The 18,440-nt window shown below is 70.3% G+C and overlaps 3 protein-coding genes across 4 annotated transcripts; 1 reads left to right on the top strand and 2 right to left on the bottom strand.

Moving 5' to 3' along the window:
* Positions 1-708: 708 nt before the first annotated feature.
* On the bottom strand, positions 709-6,309 carry BTBD17 (BTB domain containing 17). The gene is made up of 3 exons (XM_038165394.2): positions 4,078-6,309; positions 2,726-3,002; positions 709-2,225 (listed from the first exon to the last, which is right to left on the bottom strand). Exons 1-3 carry the CDS (start codon positions 4,169-4,171, stop codon positions 1,145-1,147), a joined length of 1,452 nt encoding a protein of 483 aa, XP_038021322.1. The 5' UTR covers positions 4,172-6,309; the 3' UTR covers positions 709-1,144.
* A 1,451-nt stretch (positions 6,310-7,760) lies between these two features.
* GPRC5C (G protein-coupled receptor class C group 5 member C) lies at positions 7,761-13,232 on the top strand. Of its 2 annotated transcripts, none has more exons than XM_038165395.2 (5): positions 7,761-8,155; positions 10,966-12,025; positions 12,469-12,557; positions 12,726-12,863; positions 13,060-13,232. In XM_038165395.2, the coding sequence occupies exons 2-5, from the start codon at positions 11,008-11,010 to the stop codon at positions 13,090-13,092; spliced, it is 1,278 nt and encodes a 425-aa protein (XP_038021323.2). In that variant the 5' UTR covers positions 7,761-8,155; positions 10,966-11,007; the 3' UTR covers positions 13,093-13,232. The 2 variants fall into 2 exon arrangements, with proteins under 2 accessions (XP_038021323.2, XP_071881658.1); XM_072025557.1 differs by lacking the exon at positions 7,761-8,155 and adding an exon at positions 9,759-9,890.
* A 2,229-nt stretch (positions 13,233-15,461) lies between these two features.
* On the bottom strand, positions 15,462-17,698 carry CCDC137 (coiled-coil domain containing 137). Its single transcript, XM_038165396.2, has 6 exons — positions 17,559-17,698; positions 16,813-16,943; positions 16,513-16,717; positions 16,177-16,259; positions 16,002-16,081; positions 15,462-15,907 (listed from the first exon to the last, which is right to left on the bottom strand). Exons 1-6 carry the CDS (start codon positions 17,696-17,698, stop codon positions 15,722-15,724), a joined length of 825 nt encoding a protein of 274 aa, XP_038021324.2. The 3' UTR covers positions 15,462-15,721.
* Positions 17,699-18,440: the final 742 nt, after the last annotated feature.

Here is an 18,440-nt window from a genome sequence, read left to right as displayed (position 1 = left end):
GGTTTGTGGCCCCCAGACCCCAGCTGAGCACCGCTGCTGCCCCATTGTGCTGGGGGGGGGGCTCGGTGGAAGCAGGGCAGCTTTTTTTTTTAGGTTTGCCTTACCAGAAAGGCCAAAATCTGCATGGCAACAGGAGGCAGTGGGGATGCTGGCAGCTGTGATGGGGTCAGCGTTGGGGTCCCCCTGCCCTGGCATCACCCACAAGCTGGGGGGGCTGGGGACAGTGCGGGTGGGGCCCCAAAAAGGGACAAAAAAGGGTCCCTGTGGTGTGCCAGCACCACGAACCGGCTCAGGGTGCACGGGCAGCGGGCACCTTGGGTGCTGCGCTCACAGAGGTGCCTTTGTGCCCCTCGGCACCGCGCACAAAGCTGGCTCTGAGCCCCGGCCCGGGGACAAAGGGACACTGAGGAGCACAAAGGGCCCCGCGCCGCCAGCACCGGGACCAGCCCTGCACCTTCTGCTCCCCGGCACGGAGCTGGCAGCAGCAAAGCAGGGGGGGTGGCACCGAGTCTAGGAGGGCTCAGACCCCTTGGGGAGCGCAGGGTCCCCAGGGTGCCCCTGGCACAGCTCCTGCTCGGCCGGCAACGCTGCTCTCCCTGTGCCAAACCTCTGCTGAAGCAGGGACCTGAGCCCCCCGGGGGCACGCAGTGATCCCATCCCGGTCCCCAGGGGCTGGAGGAGGCCCCAAAGACGCCCCCGCAATCCCCGTGCTTGTTTTCTGCTTTTATTAGGAAGGGGTAAGGGGTGCCCAGGCGGGGGTGAGGTGGCTGCAGGCTGCGAGTGGGGGCAGCACCCCACAAGTGTCCTCTGCCGGGGGAGGCAGCGGGGACCCCCCTGCCCTGCCACGCTCCGAGCTGTGACCGTGGGGGCTGCGGGGTGGCACTACGGGGGCTGTCCCTGTCCCCCCCCAGTGCTCCTTGGCACAGCACAGGCTGAGCCCCCGGCTGTGCATTTCCAGAGCTCCCTGCAGGCACCCAGGGATGGCAACGGAGACATCGGGGTGGCACTGGGACGGCCGGGCAGGGGTGGGCACCCCCGGCACGGGGACCTCTGTCTACCTACAAAACGGGGAGGGGGTCGGGGGGGTGGAGAGGCAGAGCCCCGCGCACCCAGTCCGGCGGCAGCGGGGCAGGGCTGGTGCCCGCTACTTCTTGGCCTTGATGAGGGAGTGGTAGACGGGCTTGACGATGATGTGCAGGTGCAGGGAGTTGTCGATGAGGTACTCGGAGGTGCGCTTCTGCAGGTCGGCGTGGGCGAGGAAATCGGCCGCCTCGTCCGAGCTCTGGTGGAAGCTGTAGGCGTGCTTGACCAGCACGCGGCCCTGCTGCCGCACGCCCACCAGCACCGTTTTTTGGAAGCTGACGCCGGCAAAATCGGGGCTGCTCATGGCCGGGGTGACGACGAGGCGCGGGCGGCCGTCCTCGATGCGCGCCGCTTGGACGGCGCCCGACACCGAGTCCGAGTAGACGGGGCGCAGGCTGACGGGCAGCCAGCGCGGCGAGAAGAGCGCGTTCCAGGTCAGCCTCTTGCCGGCGTCGTGGCTGCTGGGCCCCAGTTGGGTCTGGAAACTGGTGCTGCGGTCGTCCCGCGCCGGGTTGTTGATGACCCACTGGGAGCCCCAGCTGGGCGCGAGGTAGTTGCGGGGCAGGAACATGCTGCAGTTGACGTCGAAATACTTGGCGAAGTGCAGGGGGGAGGCGGCGTGGAACTGGAAGGCTTGGAACAGGAGGTCCCGCACGGCGCCGTGGTGCCGCGCCAGCACCGCCGACTGCGCCTGCAGCCGGAACAGCTGGCTGGGGGCGATCATGGGGTAGCGGATGGCGCGCAGCACCCGCTCGGCCACCGCCTCCTCGGGCTGCCGCCGGCTCAGCCAGCTCTCCACGGCGGTGTAGAGCTCCAGCTCGCTGTGCAGCACCAGGTCGGAGCGCTCCAGCAGCAGCAGCAGCAGCTCCACGCTGACCGAAGCCCACTCGGCGCTGCTCAGCACGGCCGAAAGGTTCCAAGCCAGGAACTGGAGGCAGCTCTCCTGCAGCGCCGCGTCCCCGACGCGCACGGCGTAGTGGTACCAGCCCACCACGTGGCCCTGGCTCGACTCGCTGGCCAGGTGGCTCCTCATGTAGTCGGCCACGCCGCGCTGCAGCCCCCACACCCGGTATTTGCTGGCCAGCTGGTGCATGGGGATGGCCTGGTGCAGCAGGATGGAGACCCCCCCGCAGTACAGGTACCTGGGGCGGAGCGTGGCGCGGTGACATTGCTGTCCCCTGGTCCTTTTCCCATCCTTCTGCGTGGCCCCAGGCTCCAGCAGGTCTCCAGGGGAGCACCCTCCCTCCTCGGCTGCACCCTGCAGCACCCCCACCCTGCAGGGTCCCCACAGTCCCCAGTGGCATCGTCCCCACTTGGCTGCACCCCTCCTGCTGTCCCCATCCTGTGAGGTCTTTGTGGTACCCAAAGGAGCATCTCCTCCTCCTCAGCTCATCCCTTTGGGCATCCCCATCCCAAAAACTCCCCATTGTCCCCAGGGGAACCTCTCCCTCCTTGGCTGCATCCCCGAGGCCATCCCCATCCCACAAAGCCCCTGATATCCCCGGGGGAACATCTCCCTCCTCAGCTCATCCCTTTGGGCATCCCCATCCCAAAAAACTCCCCACTTTCCCTAGGGGAACACCTCCCTCCTTGGCATCCCCCTGGACCTCCCCATCCCGCGGGGGTCCCCCCTGGCGCACACCTGATGAACTTCTCGAAGAGCGCGGCGGTCTCGGGGGGCTCGTGCAGGGTGAGGACGCTCTGGTTGCGCAGGAGACCCTCAAAAACCTCGCTCTGGAGGCTGAGCAGCAGCTGGTGGGTGTGGAAGACCTTGGCCTCGTCGGAGGCAGCCGTGCGCACCCGCAGCACCGAGTCGCTGCTGTTGCCGTTCTGCAGCAGCTCCTGCAGCCGCTGCAGCAGCGTCAGCGAGTGGTTGATGGTGGCAGCCGTGGCATCGCCGCCGAGCTCGGCTCTCTGGGCTGCGGGGAGGTGGGAGAGTCACAGCCCTGGGGCACGTGGGGGGCTGGGGGTGCCTGGCGTTGTGCACGTCCTCCCTGCGCTCCTCCCCGTGCCAAAAGGCCGGCCGGTGCCAAGGGGGCGTGGGGAGGGCGAGGGGACGTGGGGACAGGGGTGTCCCTGGGAGCCAACAAGCAGTGGGGTTGGGACCACCGTGTCCCAGGCTGGGCCGTGCTGGGAAATGGCCCCGTGCCGGGCAGGGCTGGCTCCCAGCCCGGGCTGCCAGCCCCCGTCCTGTCCCCAGCGTGAGCAGAGCCTGCCCTGGGCACTGCCCCAGACCCCCAGCATCCTGGGCGGGCTGGCACAGGGGGGCACACGAGGGCTGGTGGCTTTGGGGGGGCTCCCTGAGCTCCAGGAAGGGGCTGGGGGTGCCGACAGCCCCGGCATTGCCATGGGTGGGTGCTGCTGGGCAGGCAGGCACGGTGCTGTGCCCGCTCCTGGCACAGGCACTGCCTCCCACTGGTGCTGCGAGCCCCCCCCAGCAGGGAGAGGGGCTGGGAATGCGCAGCGGTGGGCTCGGAGCTCCTGTGGGCACGGGGAGCCTTCCTCCCACTCCTCTCCCTCCCGCACGCTTGGCACATCTCCCACCTTCCCCCCTGGAGCATCTTTCCCCTGGGGAATTTGGCTCCGTCTCTCAAATCTGCTGCTTGCCGGCCGGCGATCCTGCAGATTACCCATCCCAGTATACCCAGATTACCCATCCCAGTTTACCCAGATTACCCATCCCAGCACCAGCTTAATCCCAGCTGAGCGGGGATCAGGGAGGCGATCGCAGCCCCTTGCCCCGTGGCGCCTGACCACCGGGCAGCGGGGAGCCCAGCCCTCGCCCCCAGGCACCTCCCGGCCACCACGGGCACATCGAGGAGCCACATCCAGCCCTCCCCGTGCCACCACGGCTGCCGGAGAGCTGTGCCCACCCCTCCGTGACCACCACCAGCCCCCCACCCCATGCCCAACCCCACCCCAGCACACGGCGAGGGCAGCGGGGCTGCGACCCGGGGACCCCTCCACGCCTCCCCCGGCTGCGACCACCCTTACCAGCCTGCACGGTGAGGAGGAGGAGGAGGAAGGCAGTGGCCGTGGAGCCCCAGCGGTGGGTGGCAGCGGGCCGTGCGCCCGTCAGCCTCCCCATGGCTTCGCAAGAGCATCTGCCGGCGGCGCGGGCGCGCGGTGCCCGCCGGGGCTTATGTAGGCCACGAGCCCTCCCAGCCCTCCCAGCCCGCGCCGCCACATCGATTGGTGGAAACTGGGACCCGCCGTTACCAGGGGAACGGCTCCCAGCCCCAATCCATCCCACCCTGACCCCCCTCTTTTGGTCCTACATCCCCCAGGGGTGTCGTGCCGGGGGTACCCACGGTGAGCCCCGGGCACGGTGCGGGGTCGGCACCGCTCGCCCACGGCACCGGTGCGCCACGGTGCGCACGGCCACGGCGCTTTTGTGTGGGGTCTTTGCATTCAGGGCACAGCGCAGAGCGGCCCCCCCCGCTCCCCCCTGCTCTTGGGTTTTCATTCATGCGGCCCTCGCCCTCCCATCACCATGGCATCCGGCAGGAACTGCCTGCCCTTTTCCCAGCCTTTGCAGCCAAGGCGCTGCGTGTGCTGCGCGGCTGCCCGAGGACGGCCTCCGCTGGCCCCTTGCCCACCTCTCGGGGGGCTCTTGTGGGGTTTTTTGGGGGGGGGAGTTTGGCCCCGCAGCCCTTGTGCGGGATGTGGGGCGGGGAGATGAGGATATGGGGATGGGATGGGGTCGTCGCCCTAATCCCTGAAGCAGATGGGCAGCGCGGGAGGTGGGCACCCCTCTGTGTGGGAACATCTGCTGGGGCAGCCTGAGCAAACCCCACTTTTGTTTGCGGCCCCAATGATCCCCCCCGGGGTAGGGAGCAGGGCTTGGAGCCCCCACATGGGACACAGCAGGGGACAGACCCCACAGACATGGGCACAGCTAATCCTAAACTGCTGGGATCAGCGCCGGCACCCGCGTTGCTGCAGCTCTGGTGCCAAACTGAGCGAGGCGCAAACCCCACGAGGTGGCCACGACGCTCACGCTGGTGCCAGCGCTGGTGGTGACACCCGGCAGCAGGAGGGATGCTGTCGGAGGGACAGGGGGTGCAGGGGGGGCCGTGTATGGGGCAGGATGGCTGTGGAGGGGAAGGGGGGGCTCTATCCAAGCAGGGGGGCTCGGCCCATCTGCCCCTCTGCGTCAGGCTGCCGGGTCCTGGCACGGTGCCGCCGTGGTTGGGGGTGTTCCCGTGCCAGGAGGGGATTTGAGGACAGGGGCCGGATCCGGAGAGTCTGGAGGAGGACGGGGACGTGGGGGTGAGGAGCTCCAGCCCCCGGCACCGCCTGGATGTGCCGAGCTCCAAGGGGATGAGCCAGGAGCAGGGGCTTAGCCGGGGGCTCCAGATGCTGGGTGAGGGCGGGGGGGCCCCATCTGGCCCTGCCCGGAGGAGGTGGGGAGGGAAGATGTGGGGGCTGGTGGGGACAGGGACCCCCCCACACACACACAGAGAACAAATGGGGTCAGGGTTGGGGAAGGGTTAACGCGGTCGTGCCGCAGCTGCTGTGATCGATGCCACGAAGCACCCGGGGCTGCTGATTACCCAGATTTAATTGGCAGCTAATTGACATCTCTCCCACGCCGCCAGCTGGGGGGTGGGGGGGTGGGGTGGGGGCTGCATGGGTCGGTGCTTCCACCCCCTGGGATATGGGGACAAAGCCCCCCGGCTCGCAGGGAGGGACACACGATGCTCCGCTGGGCCTGGGGAGCGCCGGGGCTGGGACCCCCCCCAAAATCCCTGACAGGGGGCGGCGGGGCTGGGACCCCCCCCAAAAAATCTCTGGTAGGGGGTGGTGGGACAGGGGCGGGGATGGGATGGGATGGGATGGGATTGGGATTGGGATTGGGATTGGGATTGGGATTGGGATTGGGATTGGGATTGGGATTGGGATTGGGATTGGGATCCCCCCCCCGCAGCTCACCCCCGCGGGATGTGAATTTAGGGGCGGGTTCTGACCAATCAGAACGCAGCGCTCGGGTTTGCCCCCCCCCCCCGCCCCCCCCCCCATACACACACACTTGGAGGGCGCCTCTCTGATTGGCTGCAGCCCGCCCCCTCCCAGCCAATAGGAGCGCAGGGCGTGGCGCAGGGATTTGTGAATGGGCCGGGGCGCGGGGCACAACCGGACCCCCCCCAGAGCCCCCCAGTGCCTCCCAGTGCCCCCCAGTCCCCACCAGTCCCCACCACCTCCCCACCACTGGCCCCGTGCCGTGGCCACCAGCCCTAACCCCAACCCCCCAGCCAAGAACATCTTGATTTCATAAAAAAAAAGCTGGGGGGGGGGACTGGGGGGGTCCGGGGGGGGGCGCAGCACCCATCCTGCCTCCCCCCCAAAGGGCGCTGAGCACCCGCAGCTCTCAACCTCTGCCCCCTGCTCTAACCCCCCCCCCCCCCAGCTCCCATCCCAGCCCTGTTTGGGGAGCTGAGGTGGGGGGGTCCCGACCTCCCCCCACGCTGCCCCCCACCCGGGGGTCGGCACCAGGCTGGGAGCCCCCTCCCCACAAAGCGTTTGCCTCGCTGGGGCTGACAAGGCAGAGATTAATCAGCTCGGCAAATCCCCCCCCCGTGCTGCGATATTTATAACCCCCCCACTGTGCCCCCACCAGAGCCAGGGGGCTGAGCCCGGCACCGGGGGGGGGGCCGTGAGCTGGCATCGCCCCCCCGGCACCCTGTGAGACCCTCCCTGGGGGACACAGCCCGGCTGCGCCCACCCTGGGGTGCTGGTGGGGTTGGGGGGGGGCTGGGGGCTGCCCCCACGCTGTGACTCCATCGAAGCCCCCAGGAGCCATGGCTGGGGGGCTGGGTGCTGGGGGGCTCTGCAGCCCCTCCGAGGCGTAATGGGGCTGCTCCTGCCCCCATAAACGCCCGTTTTCACACCAAAACCTGCCTGGGTCTGGCTCCGTGCCTGGGACGGGGGCGCAGCACCCCCTGCGCGTGGGGCTGGGTCCCCCCACCTTTATCCCCCCAAAACCCACTTGGGGCACCCCCACGAGGTGCCACCCTCCCGCTGTGACCGTGCCTGGCCCCAGGGGCCACCAGAGGGCAGGGGCAGGACCCCCCCGTGGGGCTGGCACCCAGCACCCAGCACCCAGCACGGCCGGGTTCGGAGCGCCAGCCCCACGGCCCCACATTCCTCCCTAATTCCCCCATAAGGTCCTTAGCCTAATCCCCCAAAAACCCCAGCCTTGCTGCTGTAATTCCCCATAAACCGGCCCCCGTGGGGCTGTCCCGGTGGCGGGAGGGGGGGGCTCAGCCAACCCCCGGGGGGATTTGGGCTGCCCCGTGCCCACCCGGCTGAGCCCGGGAGTGGGGTGGGATGGGGGGCAGTGGGGTGGGATGGGGGGCAGCGGGGTCCCTGCTCACTTTTGCCCTCACTGCCCATAAAATGATCCCATAATGTGGGGCTGACCCACACGGGCACCACCGTGCGCCCTGGGGCAGGATCAGCCCCCAGCACCCCCCAGCCCAAGCCCCCACTGGCAGACCGACCCCATTACAGCCCCCCCGGTGCTGCCGATGGGGTTAAACCCCAACCTCAGTGGGGCGGGAGGTGCTCGCCCCATTAATTCTGGCATTTCGGGACCGGATTAGCCATTAACTCCAGCACCCAGCGCCTCCCACCCACCCACCCTCCCGCAGGATTTCCCACCCCGCAGCCCGCTTGGGGGGCTCCTGGGGGGGGGCACGGGGCAAGGGGGGTGGGAATTGCCCAGGAAGGGCAGCGTTGGGGCCCCAGCTCCAGTTTGTGCGTGCGGAGGGAGCGCAGGGAGGCTGCCAGCCCCCCCCCGGCAGCGCTTATTTACTTGGAGAGGGAGGTGGAACCGCGCTCACCGCGTCCGCCTTGGAGAGGGGGCTCGCCGCTGGGCAGAACCGGCTCGGATGGAAAACAGCTCCCCAGCCCCGGCATAAACAGCCTGGAAAAGAGGGGGGGGGCAAGCACACGGTGACCCCCCCCCTCCCCAGGTAGGGCCCTCACCTTCGCCAAGGTGAGGCCGAGCGGGTGCCGCCGCGGAGCCCGGCCTGGTGCCGCCGCCTGGCCCCGTGGCTCTGGAGGAGAGGTAAGGCTGGAAAAAATGCGGTGTTTTCGGAAGCTCGCCCCGCGAGGGAGCCTGGCGGGGCTCCCAGGCTGTGCCGAGCTGCCCCCCCAGCCCCTCGCCGCGGCTGCTGGGCCACCGGGGTCTGGCTCTGCCAGCCCTGCCACCAGGGCACCCGTCCCCAGCATGGTCACGGCACCGGGACTGGGCTGAACGGGGTGCCCAACGCCCCAGCACGCAGCCACGGCACCGGCCCCACGATGCCACCAGCACACGGCAGCCTTGCACCCAATTTACCCCCCCCCGGCTGCCTCCCCAGCGGGGTGTTCCTGTAGGACCTACAAAAACCCCTCCTGAGAAACCGGGGCTGGAAAGCTTGGGGGACAACGGGAAGGGGAAATGGGGGGGTGACAACCCGACGTGGTGGGCACACGTGGGCAGACACCGGGCACCACGGGGTGGCCTCGGCAGGATGGATGCCAGCCCGCGGCCCCACAAGGAGGGAGCCCCCGCTGGGGGGGCAGCGGGGGGGGGCTCGGGCCAGGCACCGCGGGGAGCGCGCCGTGAGCGGAAGGAAGCGCGGCAGGAAGCCGCGTGCAGCCTGGCCTCTGCAGCACGGGTCGGGGGCAGCGGGGGCGCCAGGGGAAGCCGGCCCCCGTTCCCAGCCTGATTCAAGCCTGACCCCAAATCCCCGGGGAAACCGAGGCACGGAGAGGCCACCGGGGGAGGTGGGAAGGTGGCGAGGCCCCGTTGTGCCACCCCGCAGCCCTGCTCCATGCATGGGGGCGCACAGGGGGGGGTGCGTGCCCCCCGCAGGCAGGGAGGAGGCTGCCCCGGTGTGGTGCTGGTGCCAAGAGCTTTTTAGGGCTAAATAGGGCAGGAGGGATGGTGGCTGTGGGTGCAGCACCCGTCCCCGGTGTCCTGCCCCGTCCCCACGGTGCCACCCCTCGTGCCGCGGTGCTGCCAGCCCCGGCTCTGCCTCCCTGGGATTGTTTTTGTCTGGGGGGAGGACCCGCCAGCGGCGCGCTGAACTTTCGGCTGCATCCTTCACCCTCTTGCTTCACCCTCCCAAAATAGCAGCGCCTGCCTGGAAACCTCCTGCGGGGCCAGCGGGGCCACGGGTCCCCGGGGTGCCCCGAGCCTCCCGCGGCTCTTCCCCATCCCCGAGCCCCGGGGGACGCGGTGGTTTTGGGGTGCCCCAACCGAACTGTGGCTGTAGGGTCAGCCCCGCTCCCAACCCCACTCCCGGGACCCCCGAGCCCCCGGGATGGGGTTTCCCCAGCCCCCAGCCCCTCGCTGGCTGCAGGCCTCTCTCAGTGCCAAGGGCTGACATTCCTCCGGGAGGCCCCTCGGGGCTGCTCGCCTTCGGTTCCCGGGCTCAGCACCGCAGCGAGCACCCGGTACGGAGCCCCCCCAATCGCTGAGGCCACCCTGGTTCTGTCCCCATCACCCCAAGGAGCCCCCGGGTGTTGAGCACCCGCACGCTCATCGCACCGGTGCTCGGAGGGGGGTTCCCGACTCGCTCCCACCCAGCTCCCCCCCCTCGCCACGGTTCTGTCCCCTCCGTTTGGGGGCAGCCCCCGCTGGGTGCCCCCCTCCCCAGCCCGGTGCGCTGGGGCAGGTCCCGGGCGCGCCCCCCCGGCAGCGGCGCACCTCGGGGAGGGGCCGGGCCGGGCCGGGCAGGCGCGCACGGGGCTGCGGGCTCGGGGCTCGGCACGGAGCGGAGCGGAGCGGCCGGGACACCGGGGCGCTGGAGCCGGTGAGAGGGGCCGGGAGGGGGTGAAACCCGCGGGGCTGGGCAGCACCGGTACCGGGATGGACCCGGGAACCGGCACCGGGAGCGCAAACGGGACCGGCACCGGGAGCGCAAATGGGGCCGGCACCGGCACCGGCACCGGGAGCCGTCCACCCGGGGGCTCTCTCAAAGTTGGGGAGGCTCAGGGCGAGTTTGGGGCCGGCACCGGTCGGGGACGTGGGGGGACCGCGAAGGGTGGGGGGCACCGGCCGGGCTGGGGGCGGTAGGGGCTGTTTTCCTCCCCCCTTCCCGGTACCGGGACTCCCCGTCCCTATCCCATGGGGTGGCTCCGGCCCGAGGGGGCTGGGCAGAGCCTGGACACCGGGGGGGTGCCTGGCCCCGGGAGAGGAGCAGAGGGGGCTTTCAGGGGCTTTCGGGGGGCGCAGGGATGGGGGCAGCGATGTGGGCCCCCCGCCGCCCCCAGCCCAGCCCCGAGGTGACCTTGTCGCAGGTTTCCTGCCCGGTTTCCTCCCTCCAGCTGGGGGGAGCGCAGGGGGCTGCAGCTTTCCCCTCGCCTTCCTCCTTCCCACGGGCACCCCACCACGCTCCTTGGGGGCTGGCAGTGGGGTCAGGGACCCCCGTGCCCAGGGTGCCGTGCCGTGCCGTGCCGTGCCAGGCTGCGGCTGCGTGCGGCGGGGAGCTCTGCTGTGTGGGGCCAAACACGGGACCTGCGCTGGGTCAGTGCCCGGAGCCACAGGAGGGAAGTGGGACAGGAGAAGTGGAAAGGGGAACGTGCGGCGCGCTCAGTGCCGTGCCAAGGGGACCGACCTGGCCCCCGGTGGTGCCTCTGCGGCCAGCCCCGACCCATGCTCGTTGCTCCCGGGCACGGTGCCATGTCCAGGCAAGGAGGGGTGGGAGATGTGGGTCCATCTGGGGCTGCACCCGAAGCTTCTTGGGGCTGTGGGGTGGTGCTGGCACATCCCAGGCTCACCGGGACCCCATCACCAGCCGTGGTCTGGTGGGAGATGGAGCAGGGACCGCGGGCAGGGGGCTCCAACTCCTGGAGAGGGCTCCTTGTAACGCCTCCTCTTCCCCACAGGGTCCGTGGACGCCGCACTCAGCGCCCACCCCACGGTGCAGGATGGGGGCTGCGGGGGTGCTGCCCGCGGCCGCCTGCGTCCTGCTGGCCCTGCTGCCCCCTGGCCATGCCCAGAGCACCCCCCCGGCGGGCTGCGGCAAGGACCTGTCCTCGCTCTACTACAACCTCTGCGACCTCTCGGCAGCTTGGGGCATCGCGGTGGAGGCCGTGGCCAGCCTCGGCGTGGTGACCAGCTTCGTGCTCACCATCGTGCTGGTGGCCAGCCTGCCCTTCGTGCAGGACCCTCCGAAGAAGAGCCTGGTGGCCACGCAGGTCTTCTTCATGCTGGGCACCTTCGGGCTGTTCTGCCTGACCTTTGACTTCATCGTGGGGCCCAACTTCTCCACCTGCGCTTCCCGACGCTTCCTCTTCGGCGTCCTCTTCGGCCTCTGCTTCTCCTGCCTGCTGGCGCACGCCGTCGCCCTCAACTTCCTAGCGCGGAGGAACCGGGGCCCGCGGGGCTGGGTGACGCTGGCGGTGGCCCTGCTCCTCGCCCTGGTGGAGGTCATCATCAACGCCGAGTGGCTCACCATCACCGTGGCGCGGCGGGAGGGGGGCCCCGCGGACCCCTGCGTGCTGGCGGACGCCGATTTCGTCCTGGCGCTCACCTACGTCATGGTGCTGCTGGTGGCCGCCTTCGGCACCGCCTGGCCGGCGCTCTGCGGCCGCTACACGCGCTGGAGGAAGCACGGCGCCTTCATCCTGGCCACCACCGGCCTCTCCATGGCCATCTGGGTGGCGTGGACGGCCATGTACCTCTACGGGAACCAGCGGGCGGGCGAGAAGCCCGGCTGGGACGACCCCACGCTGGCCATCGCGCTGGTGGCCAACGCCTGCGCCTTCATCCTCCTCTACGTCATCCCCGAGGTGACGCACGTGACGCGGCGGGGCCCCGAGCAAGCCTACGAGGACGACGGCTACCCCACGCGGGGGGTGGGCTACGAGACCATCCTGAAGGAGCAGAAGTCGCAGAGCATGTTCGTGGAGAACAAAGCCTTCTCCATGGACGAGCCCTCCTTCGGTAGGCACCGGGGCGCGACGCACGGGGCTGCGAGACGGCTGCTGCGACGCGCCCGGGCGGCTGGGAGCGAGACCTGCGATTGTTGTGGCTCCCCCAAAACACGCCGGGCTGGGTTTACCAGTTTAGGCTGAGCTCACCCGCTCCGGGGGTGCTCCCCTCCCCGGCGTGGGGTGCCCAAGGCTCCCAGCCCTCCGCCCCGGGCGGGCGCTTCTCCCTACAGGAGGACGTGTCGCCGAGCTGGCGGCGCTGGGGAGACCCTACAATAATAACACGGGGCGGTGCTCCCCCACCCCACAGTGATGCAAACCTCGAGGGATGTCCCTCCCGCCCCCCGGGAAGGGCGCAGAGCAGCTGGCTGCTCGTTAAACCTGCTAACGAGGCCCCGGGTGGGGTGGGGGTGGCAGCATGAGCCCCCCGTTTTCACCGTCCCCTTCTCTTTGCAGCCAAGAAGCCGGTGTCCCCGTACAGCGGCTACAACGGGCAGCTGCTCACCAGCGTCTACCAGCCCACGGAGATGGCCCTGATGCACAAGGTGAGAGCCCTCCCCTCCCCGGGGTGATGGGTCCCCCCCACGTGCTGGTAATGGGGCGCTGGGGAGGGTTCCCCCCACGCTGTGCTGCTCCCCAGGACCCCGCAGGGAGTGCGCCCACGTGCTGGGGGTGCTCCCGGTGCCCCCACGGACCCATTTTCCCCCCCGCAGAGCGAAGGGCCCTACGACATGATCCTGCCCCGCGCCACCGCCACCAGCACGGCCGCGGGCAGCGCCAGCTCCACTCTGCGAGCCGAGGACGCCTTCGCCGTGCAGGCCCGGCACGCCGCGGCGCAGCGGAGCGGCCAGGTGAGTTAATGAGCAACGAGGGAGCCGGGGTGGGGGCAGCAGGGTTGGGCTCCTGCCCAGGTACAAAGTCTTTCCGTGCCTTGACGTCTCCGGGGGAGGGCAGAGCTGCGGATGGCAGGCAGCGGGGTGATGCCGTGCCGTGCCGTGCCGTGCCGTGCCATCACGCCTGCCCGGTGCCATCCCGCTCTGCCCGTAGGTGCAGTCCCCGTACAGCAGGAACCGGTGGTGAAGCCCGGGTTCCACGGAGCCAGCACAGCCACGGCCCCGCCGTCCCGATCCTCTGAGATCTCGTCCCTCCCCGCCTCGTCCATCCGCCCCCGTCAGAGCTGGTTCCTGAGCTGGGGACACCTGGATGGGGCCCCGGAGCCAGCGCCGTGCCGCCCGGCCGTGGCACCCGCAAGCTGCCTGCTCTGCCCGGCTCCCCTCGTCCCTGCTGCCCACCCTGCCACGAGGACCAGCGGCTCCTGCGGGGCCACCCCGAGCCACCCCACTGCTGCCTTCGTGAGACACCCGGCCCCTCGGGGACAGGGACACTGCTGCCGGACAGCCAGGGGCACGGGGCGGCTGCCCCGGTGCTGGGACTGGGCGCTGCGCCCCTTTGTGCTGGACCTCGAGCCATCCCCGAGCTCTCCCAGTGCTGCCCCCGCTGTGCCTCAGTTTCCCCTTCACCAGGGGATGGGGGGGACGCTCTGGGTCCCGGCACCCGGTGGCCTCCCCCCGCGGCTCCGGCCGCCTTCTCGGTGCCTTCCCTCTCCGCCTCTCTCCCCGCGCCGGGCTCGGGGATCACCCTCAGGGGGGGGCATCGACGGAGCTGGGACCCCCTCCTCCCGGCTCCCTCGTTGTTTTTTCCTCTCCCTTTTTCAGGTCAAACCCATTAAAGTTGAGTTTTCCTACACGGTGCCACCCGATGGGGACAGGGGGGACCCGGCTGCGCTGCTCCGTCACCGGCTGTGCCACAGCCAAGGGCTTCCACCTCGGTGCCATCGTGCTCAGCCCTGCATCCCCCAACGGGACGAGGCAAGGTCCCAACTGGGATCCTGCTCCCCGAGCACCCCGGGGAGCCTGCACCGGGGCCAGGCTGCAAACGGGGCGGCCGTGCCAGGAGCTGGCAGGCTCAGCACGGACCGGCAGCCTGCGGGCAGATGGGCTGCCCGGCGGGAAGCGGCACGGCGCGGAGGACGTGCCAAGGTCGGGGGCGGTTTCTCCTGCCCGGATTGCCTTTCCCCTCCGCAGCGATTTCTCCTGCCAGGCAGGAAGCCTGCGGCCGGGCGAGCGGCAGCGCCATGAATTATTCAGGGCCTGAAATGGCTCCGTGGTGGTGGCTGGGGGAGGCGGGTGACCCGCTCTCCTTGAGAGCACCGTGCCCCGCGCGGGATTTTGGCACGCACACGCCGTGCCCCAGCCCTGCCAGCTCCTTCCCTCTCGCTACTGGGAACGCCACCAGCTGCGGGGACGTGGCACAGCCCCGGCAAGGGTCGGTGCCCAAAGGTTGGGGACGTCCGTGGGTGCTACCGGGGTGCACAGCAGGAGCAGGCGCCCGGCCCTGCTGCGGGAGCTGCCGGTGCCCCCGGGGGCCGTGCTGCGTCACCCGTGTTTGCCTGGCACCGACGTCTCCAGGCAGCGCCAGGAGCTCAAGGTCCCCGGGGCTGCCACCACGGCATCGTGCCCTCCTCCCTGCCGCCGGCACCACGCGGCACGCGGCGTGTCCCCCATGTGCCTGGAGCCAGGCTGGGCACGCAGCAGCTGCCCCCTTGATGGGGACACCAGGATGGGGATACCGCGGTCCCCAGCACGCATCCAGCCATGGCACAGCACCGCCTTGCTGGGGGGGCGCAGAGGAGGCACCCCTGGGGGCAGCAGACACCCCAAAACCAGGGCGCGCAGACACTGTCCCCGTTCAGCCCTGCGCAAGGACACCGGGGCTGGTTTGGGCCGTGCCGTCCCTGCTGCCACCGGTGCCCCTGGCCCCCCCCCGGCACCACGGGAGCCCCCGGACACCGCCGGCCGCAGGGCGCGGGGCGGCCCCGCTGCAACAGGCAGCGCTTTGTGCTGGGGCTGTGGCACGGGGAGGCCGAACAGCGCTGCCTTTGTGCCGCGCAGGTGAAGCGGCCGCAGGCGCACGTGGGCTGCGCCGTGCCGGGAGCGCTCCCCGGTCCTCAGGGTGGGAGCAGGGGGCACCAGGGGGGCGTTATCCCCGGTGCGGGGTCGGTTTTGGTGTGGGGATGAGGCTGGGGCAGTGATCCTGCCCAGGGAATGGCAGGGATATAGGGTGGGGTGGTGGTGCTGAGGGCAGGGGGAGCATGGTGAAGGATTGGGGGCTCAGCTGTGTCCCCGAGGGGTGACAACGGGGGACGGTGACACCACACATCCCCAGCTGAGGGTCCTGCCCCAAGCGGAGGGCGCGCGGTGCCAGCGCTGCCAGCCCGCGGTGACAGCCAGGACCCACGCTGGGGCTGCCATCTGCCGGCACGCCACACCACGGGCACAGCGCCGCGCCTTCCCCAACACCCTGCAGGGAGGAAGCGCAGCTGGGACCCCGTGCCAGGATGGTTTGGGAAGGTTTGGGGAGGTTTGGGAAGCAGAGACGTGCTCGCACCATCAGAAAATGGCATTTTATTAAAAAAAAGTCCATGGCACCACAGGCTCCTGGCTGTGGCACAGGTGCCAGGAGGGTTGCACGGCTCTTGTGAGCCCCAGGGCGCAGTCAGGGCAGCAGCACAGGGCTGGGACAACCGCCCACTGTCACATCCTGGGCTTCTGTGTCCCCCCAGCTGGCTGCCACCCCTCTGCTGCTACACATCAGGGTCCGGGGGGGGGTCTTGTGCCCCCTCGCCGGGACGGAGGATGAAGGGGAGGGATCAGCCGGGCACCCCACGGGCTGCCTGGGCCTCCTTCTGCTGCCGTTTGCGCTTCTGGATGTCGCGATAGGCCTGCACGACGCGCGCCCTCTCCTCCTGCACGATGCGCTGCCGAGCCAGCGACACCGGTGCCGCCGGGGACCCCCGGCCCAGGCGAGGAGCCAGCAGGAGCCGCTTGCGCCCAGCCTGCGGGCACAAACGGGGCAGGTCAGGGGGGGGCAAAGGGAACGGGAGGGCACAGCCACGGGGCAGGACCCCTGGTCCATATTCTGCAGCTCACCTGCTCGGTGGGACCCCCCCGGCGGGGCCGTGAGGTGAGGGTGGGCGGCTCCGTCACCACCTCGCCGAACGCCACCGTGTCTGGGGGAGAAGCAGAGGCCGGCGTCAGGCTGGGGGGCGCCGCTGCCGCCCCCTCCCACCTCCCCCCTGTGCCTCCGGTGCCAGCCCAGCCCCACCTCGCAGCAGGCTCTTCTCCAGCAAAGCCTCTTTCTTCTCCTCCTTCCTCCTCCGGGCTTTGTCCAGCTTCTTCTTCTGGAACCTGGGGAGCCGTGTGAGGAGCCGGGCTCGCGAGCGGATAGCAGAGCAGGTACGGCACCAAATCTCCCCAAATCTCCCCCAAAAATAGGGCCCTGCAGCTCTCCCCTCCCCGCCCTGACCCCAAGCTCCCCGCAGCAGGAGGGTAAAGGGGGTTCAGGGGCTGCTTGCAGAGGCTCAGATCGTGGAGCCGAGACCCCAGAGCTGGCACAGCCCCGTGCTGGGGCTCGTCCCCGCCGCCCCCGCCGTGCTCTCACTCTTTTTTCCTCCTGGATTTCTGCGGTGCCGCCGCCTCCTTCTCGGGCTCGCGCTGCACCTGGTTCTTGGTGAGGAAGAGGATGTGCTGCACCTCCTGCTCCATGCGGCAGAGGTAGGAGTGCTCCGATTCCCCCTTCCCCCTCTTAAATTTGGGCACCGCGATGTCCCCGTGCGCCGCCGGGGGCTTGGGCTGCTGCTGCTTCCCTGCGAGAGACACAGGGCAGGGGGATTTAGGGCTGAAAGGGGGGGGTCCCGTCCTGCCGGGGACCCCCGGGGGGGGGGCAGACCCCGTGCCCCACCTGCCGCCCGCCTCCTCCCGGATTTGGGGTTCTTCATGGCCTCGCGGCTCCGCATCAGCTCCCGCAGGCGGGAGGGGATCTCCTGCTCCTCGGGGTGCTCGGGCTTCAGGTTGGCCCCTGCACGCCGCTTCCTGCGGCAGAACCGGGAACGGGATGGGATGGGATGGAACCGGGGAGACGGAGCCCGGGGAGGGTGGGGGGGGAGAGGTGGGCACGGGGGGGCACCGGGACACCAGGGCATGGGGACACCAGGATATGGGGTCACACGGGGTCACCATCACCCCAGGACACCGGGACATGGGGACACTGGGATATGGGGTCACACGGGGTCACTGGTACCCCAAGACACCGGGACATGGGGACACCGGCACCCCGGGACGTGTGGGGGGGTAACCGGGATATGGGGTCACACGGGGTCACCGTCACCCCGGGACATGGGGGGACACCGGTACACCGGGATATGGGGACACTGGGACATGGGGGCACCGGTTACCCCAAGACACCGGGGCAGGGGGACACCGGGACGCCGGGGCACCGGCACCCTGGGATATGGGGACACCGGGATGGGGGGGCACCGGGACACCGGGGGGCACCGGGACACCGGGGGGCACCGGGACATGGGGACACCGGCACCCCGGGATACCGGGGCAGGGGGACACCGGGACGGTGGCACACACCGGGACATGGGGACACGGGGACACGGGGACACCGGGGCACGGGGGGCACCGGGGCACCGGGGCACTGACCTGCCGCGGGGCGGGCCGGCGGCCGGGACCGGGACCGGGGCCGGTGTGCGTCCCCGTCCCTTCCCGGTCCCGGTCCCGGCCCCGTTCTCCGCTCCGCGGCCCCGTCCCGCTCCCGCTCCCGCTCCCGGTCCCCGCCCCATGACCGGCCCCGCACGCGGCCGGGCCCCGCCGCCACTTCCCGGTTCCCTCCCGCCCCGGTCCCGCCCCCCGCTCTCCCATTGGTCGCTCCCAGACGCCGAGCTCTGATTGGTCGGCGGCACGGGGAAGCCGAGCTGCCATTGGTGGACAGAGCTGCCGCTCATGGGGGAAGGGGCGGGGCCTTCGGAGGGGAGCGGCGGCGGGATGTGGCTGCGGGGGGCGCGGGGGGCGCGAGGCCTGGCGGGGGGGAGCCGGGGGGTGAGCGGGGGCGGGGCCTAAAGGGGGCGGGGTTAAAGGGGCGGGGGGCGGGGCAAGGGGGGTAATGGGGGGCTTGGGGGTGGGCGGGGAGGGGTCTGGGGGCTCCTCATGGGGGTCTGGGGGCAGTAAATGGGGGTCTGGGGGCTGCACATGGGGGTCTAGGGGCTCCGTATGGGGTCTGGGGGCTCCACATGGGGTCTGGGAGCAGTAACTAGGGTCTGGGGGCTCTATATGGGGGTCTGGGGGCTCCAAATGGGGTCTAGGGGCAGTAAATGGGGGTCTGGGGGCTCTGTATGGGCTCTGGGGGCTCCATATGGGGTCTGGGGGCAGTAAATGGGAGTCTGGTGGTTCCGTATGGGGTCTGGGGGCAGTAAACGGGGGTCTGGGGGCTCCTCATGGGGGTCTGGGGGCTCCTCATAAGGGTCTGGGAGCAGTAAATGGGGGTCTGGGGGCTCCCTATAGGGTCTGGGGGCTCCTCATAGGGGT

The sequence above is a fragment of the Anas platyrhynchos genome, chromosome 19, assembly GCF_047663525.1.
Source record: "Anas platyrhynchos isolate ZD024472 breed Pekin duck chromosome 19, IASCAAS_PekinDuck_T2T, whole genome shotgun sequence".
Lineage (NCBI taxonomy): Eukaryota > Metazoa > Chordata > Aves > Anseriformes > Anatidae > Anas > Anas platyrhynchos.
Note: the sequence above shows the minus strand (reverse complement) of the source record. Positions and strands in the feature narration are given on the sequence as shown.

Bases quoted from the DNA above. Each gene is read 5' to 3' on its own strand.
- BTBD17 (XM_038165394.2), bottom strand. From the start codon at position 4,171: ATGGGGAGGCTGACGGGCGCACGGCCCGCTGCCACCCACCGCTGGGGC. The intron at 3,003-4,077 runs GTAAGGGTGGTC...ACCTCCCCGCAG, and splicing joins CCTCCTCACCGTGCAGGCTG to CCCAGAGAGCCGAGCTCGGC. The intron at 2,226-2,725 runs GTGTGCGCCAGG...GCTCCGCCCCAG, and splicing joins CTCTTCGAGAAGTTCATCAG to GTACCTGTACTGCGGGGGGG.
- GPRC5C (XM_038165395.2), top strand. From the start codon at position 11,008: ATGGGGGCTGCGGGGGTGCTGCCCGCGGCCGCCTGCGTCCTGCTGGCC. The intron at 12,026-12,468 runs GTAGGCACCGGG...TTCTCTTTGCAG, and splicing joins CATGGACGAGCCCTCCTTCG to CCAAGAAGCCGGTGTCCCCG. The intron at 12,864-13,059 runs GTGAGTTAATGA...CTCTGCCCGTAG, and splicing joins CGGCGCAGCGGAGCGGCCAG to GTGCAGTCCCCGTACAGCAG.
- CCDC137 (XM_038165396.2), bottom strand. From the start codon at position 17,698: ATGGGGCGGGGACCGGGAGCGGGAGCGGGAGCGGGACGGGGCCGCGGA. The intron at 16,260-16,512 runs GTGAGAGCACGG...ACGGCTCCCCAG, and splicing joins AAATCCAGGAGGAAAAAAGA to GTTCCAGAAGAAGAAGCTGG. The intron at 15,908-16,001 runs GTGAGCTGCAGA...TTGTGCCCGCAG, and splicing joins GGGGGGGTCCCACCGAGCAG to GCTGGGCGCAAGCGGCTCCT.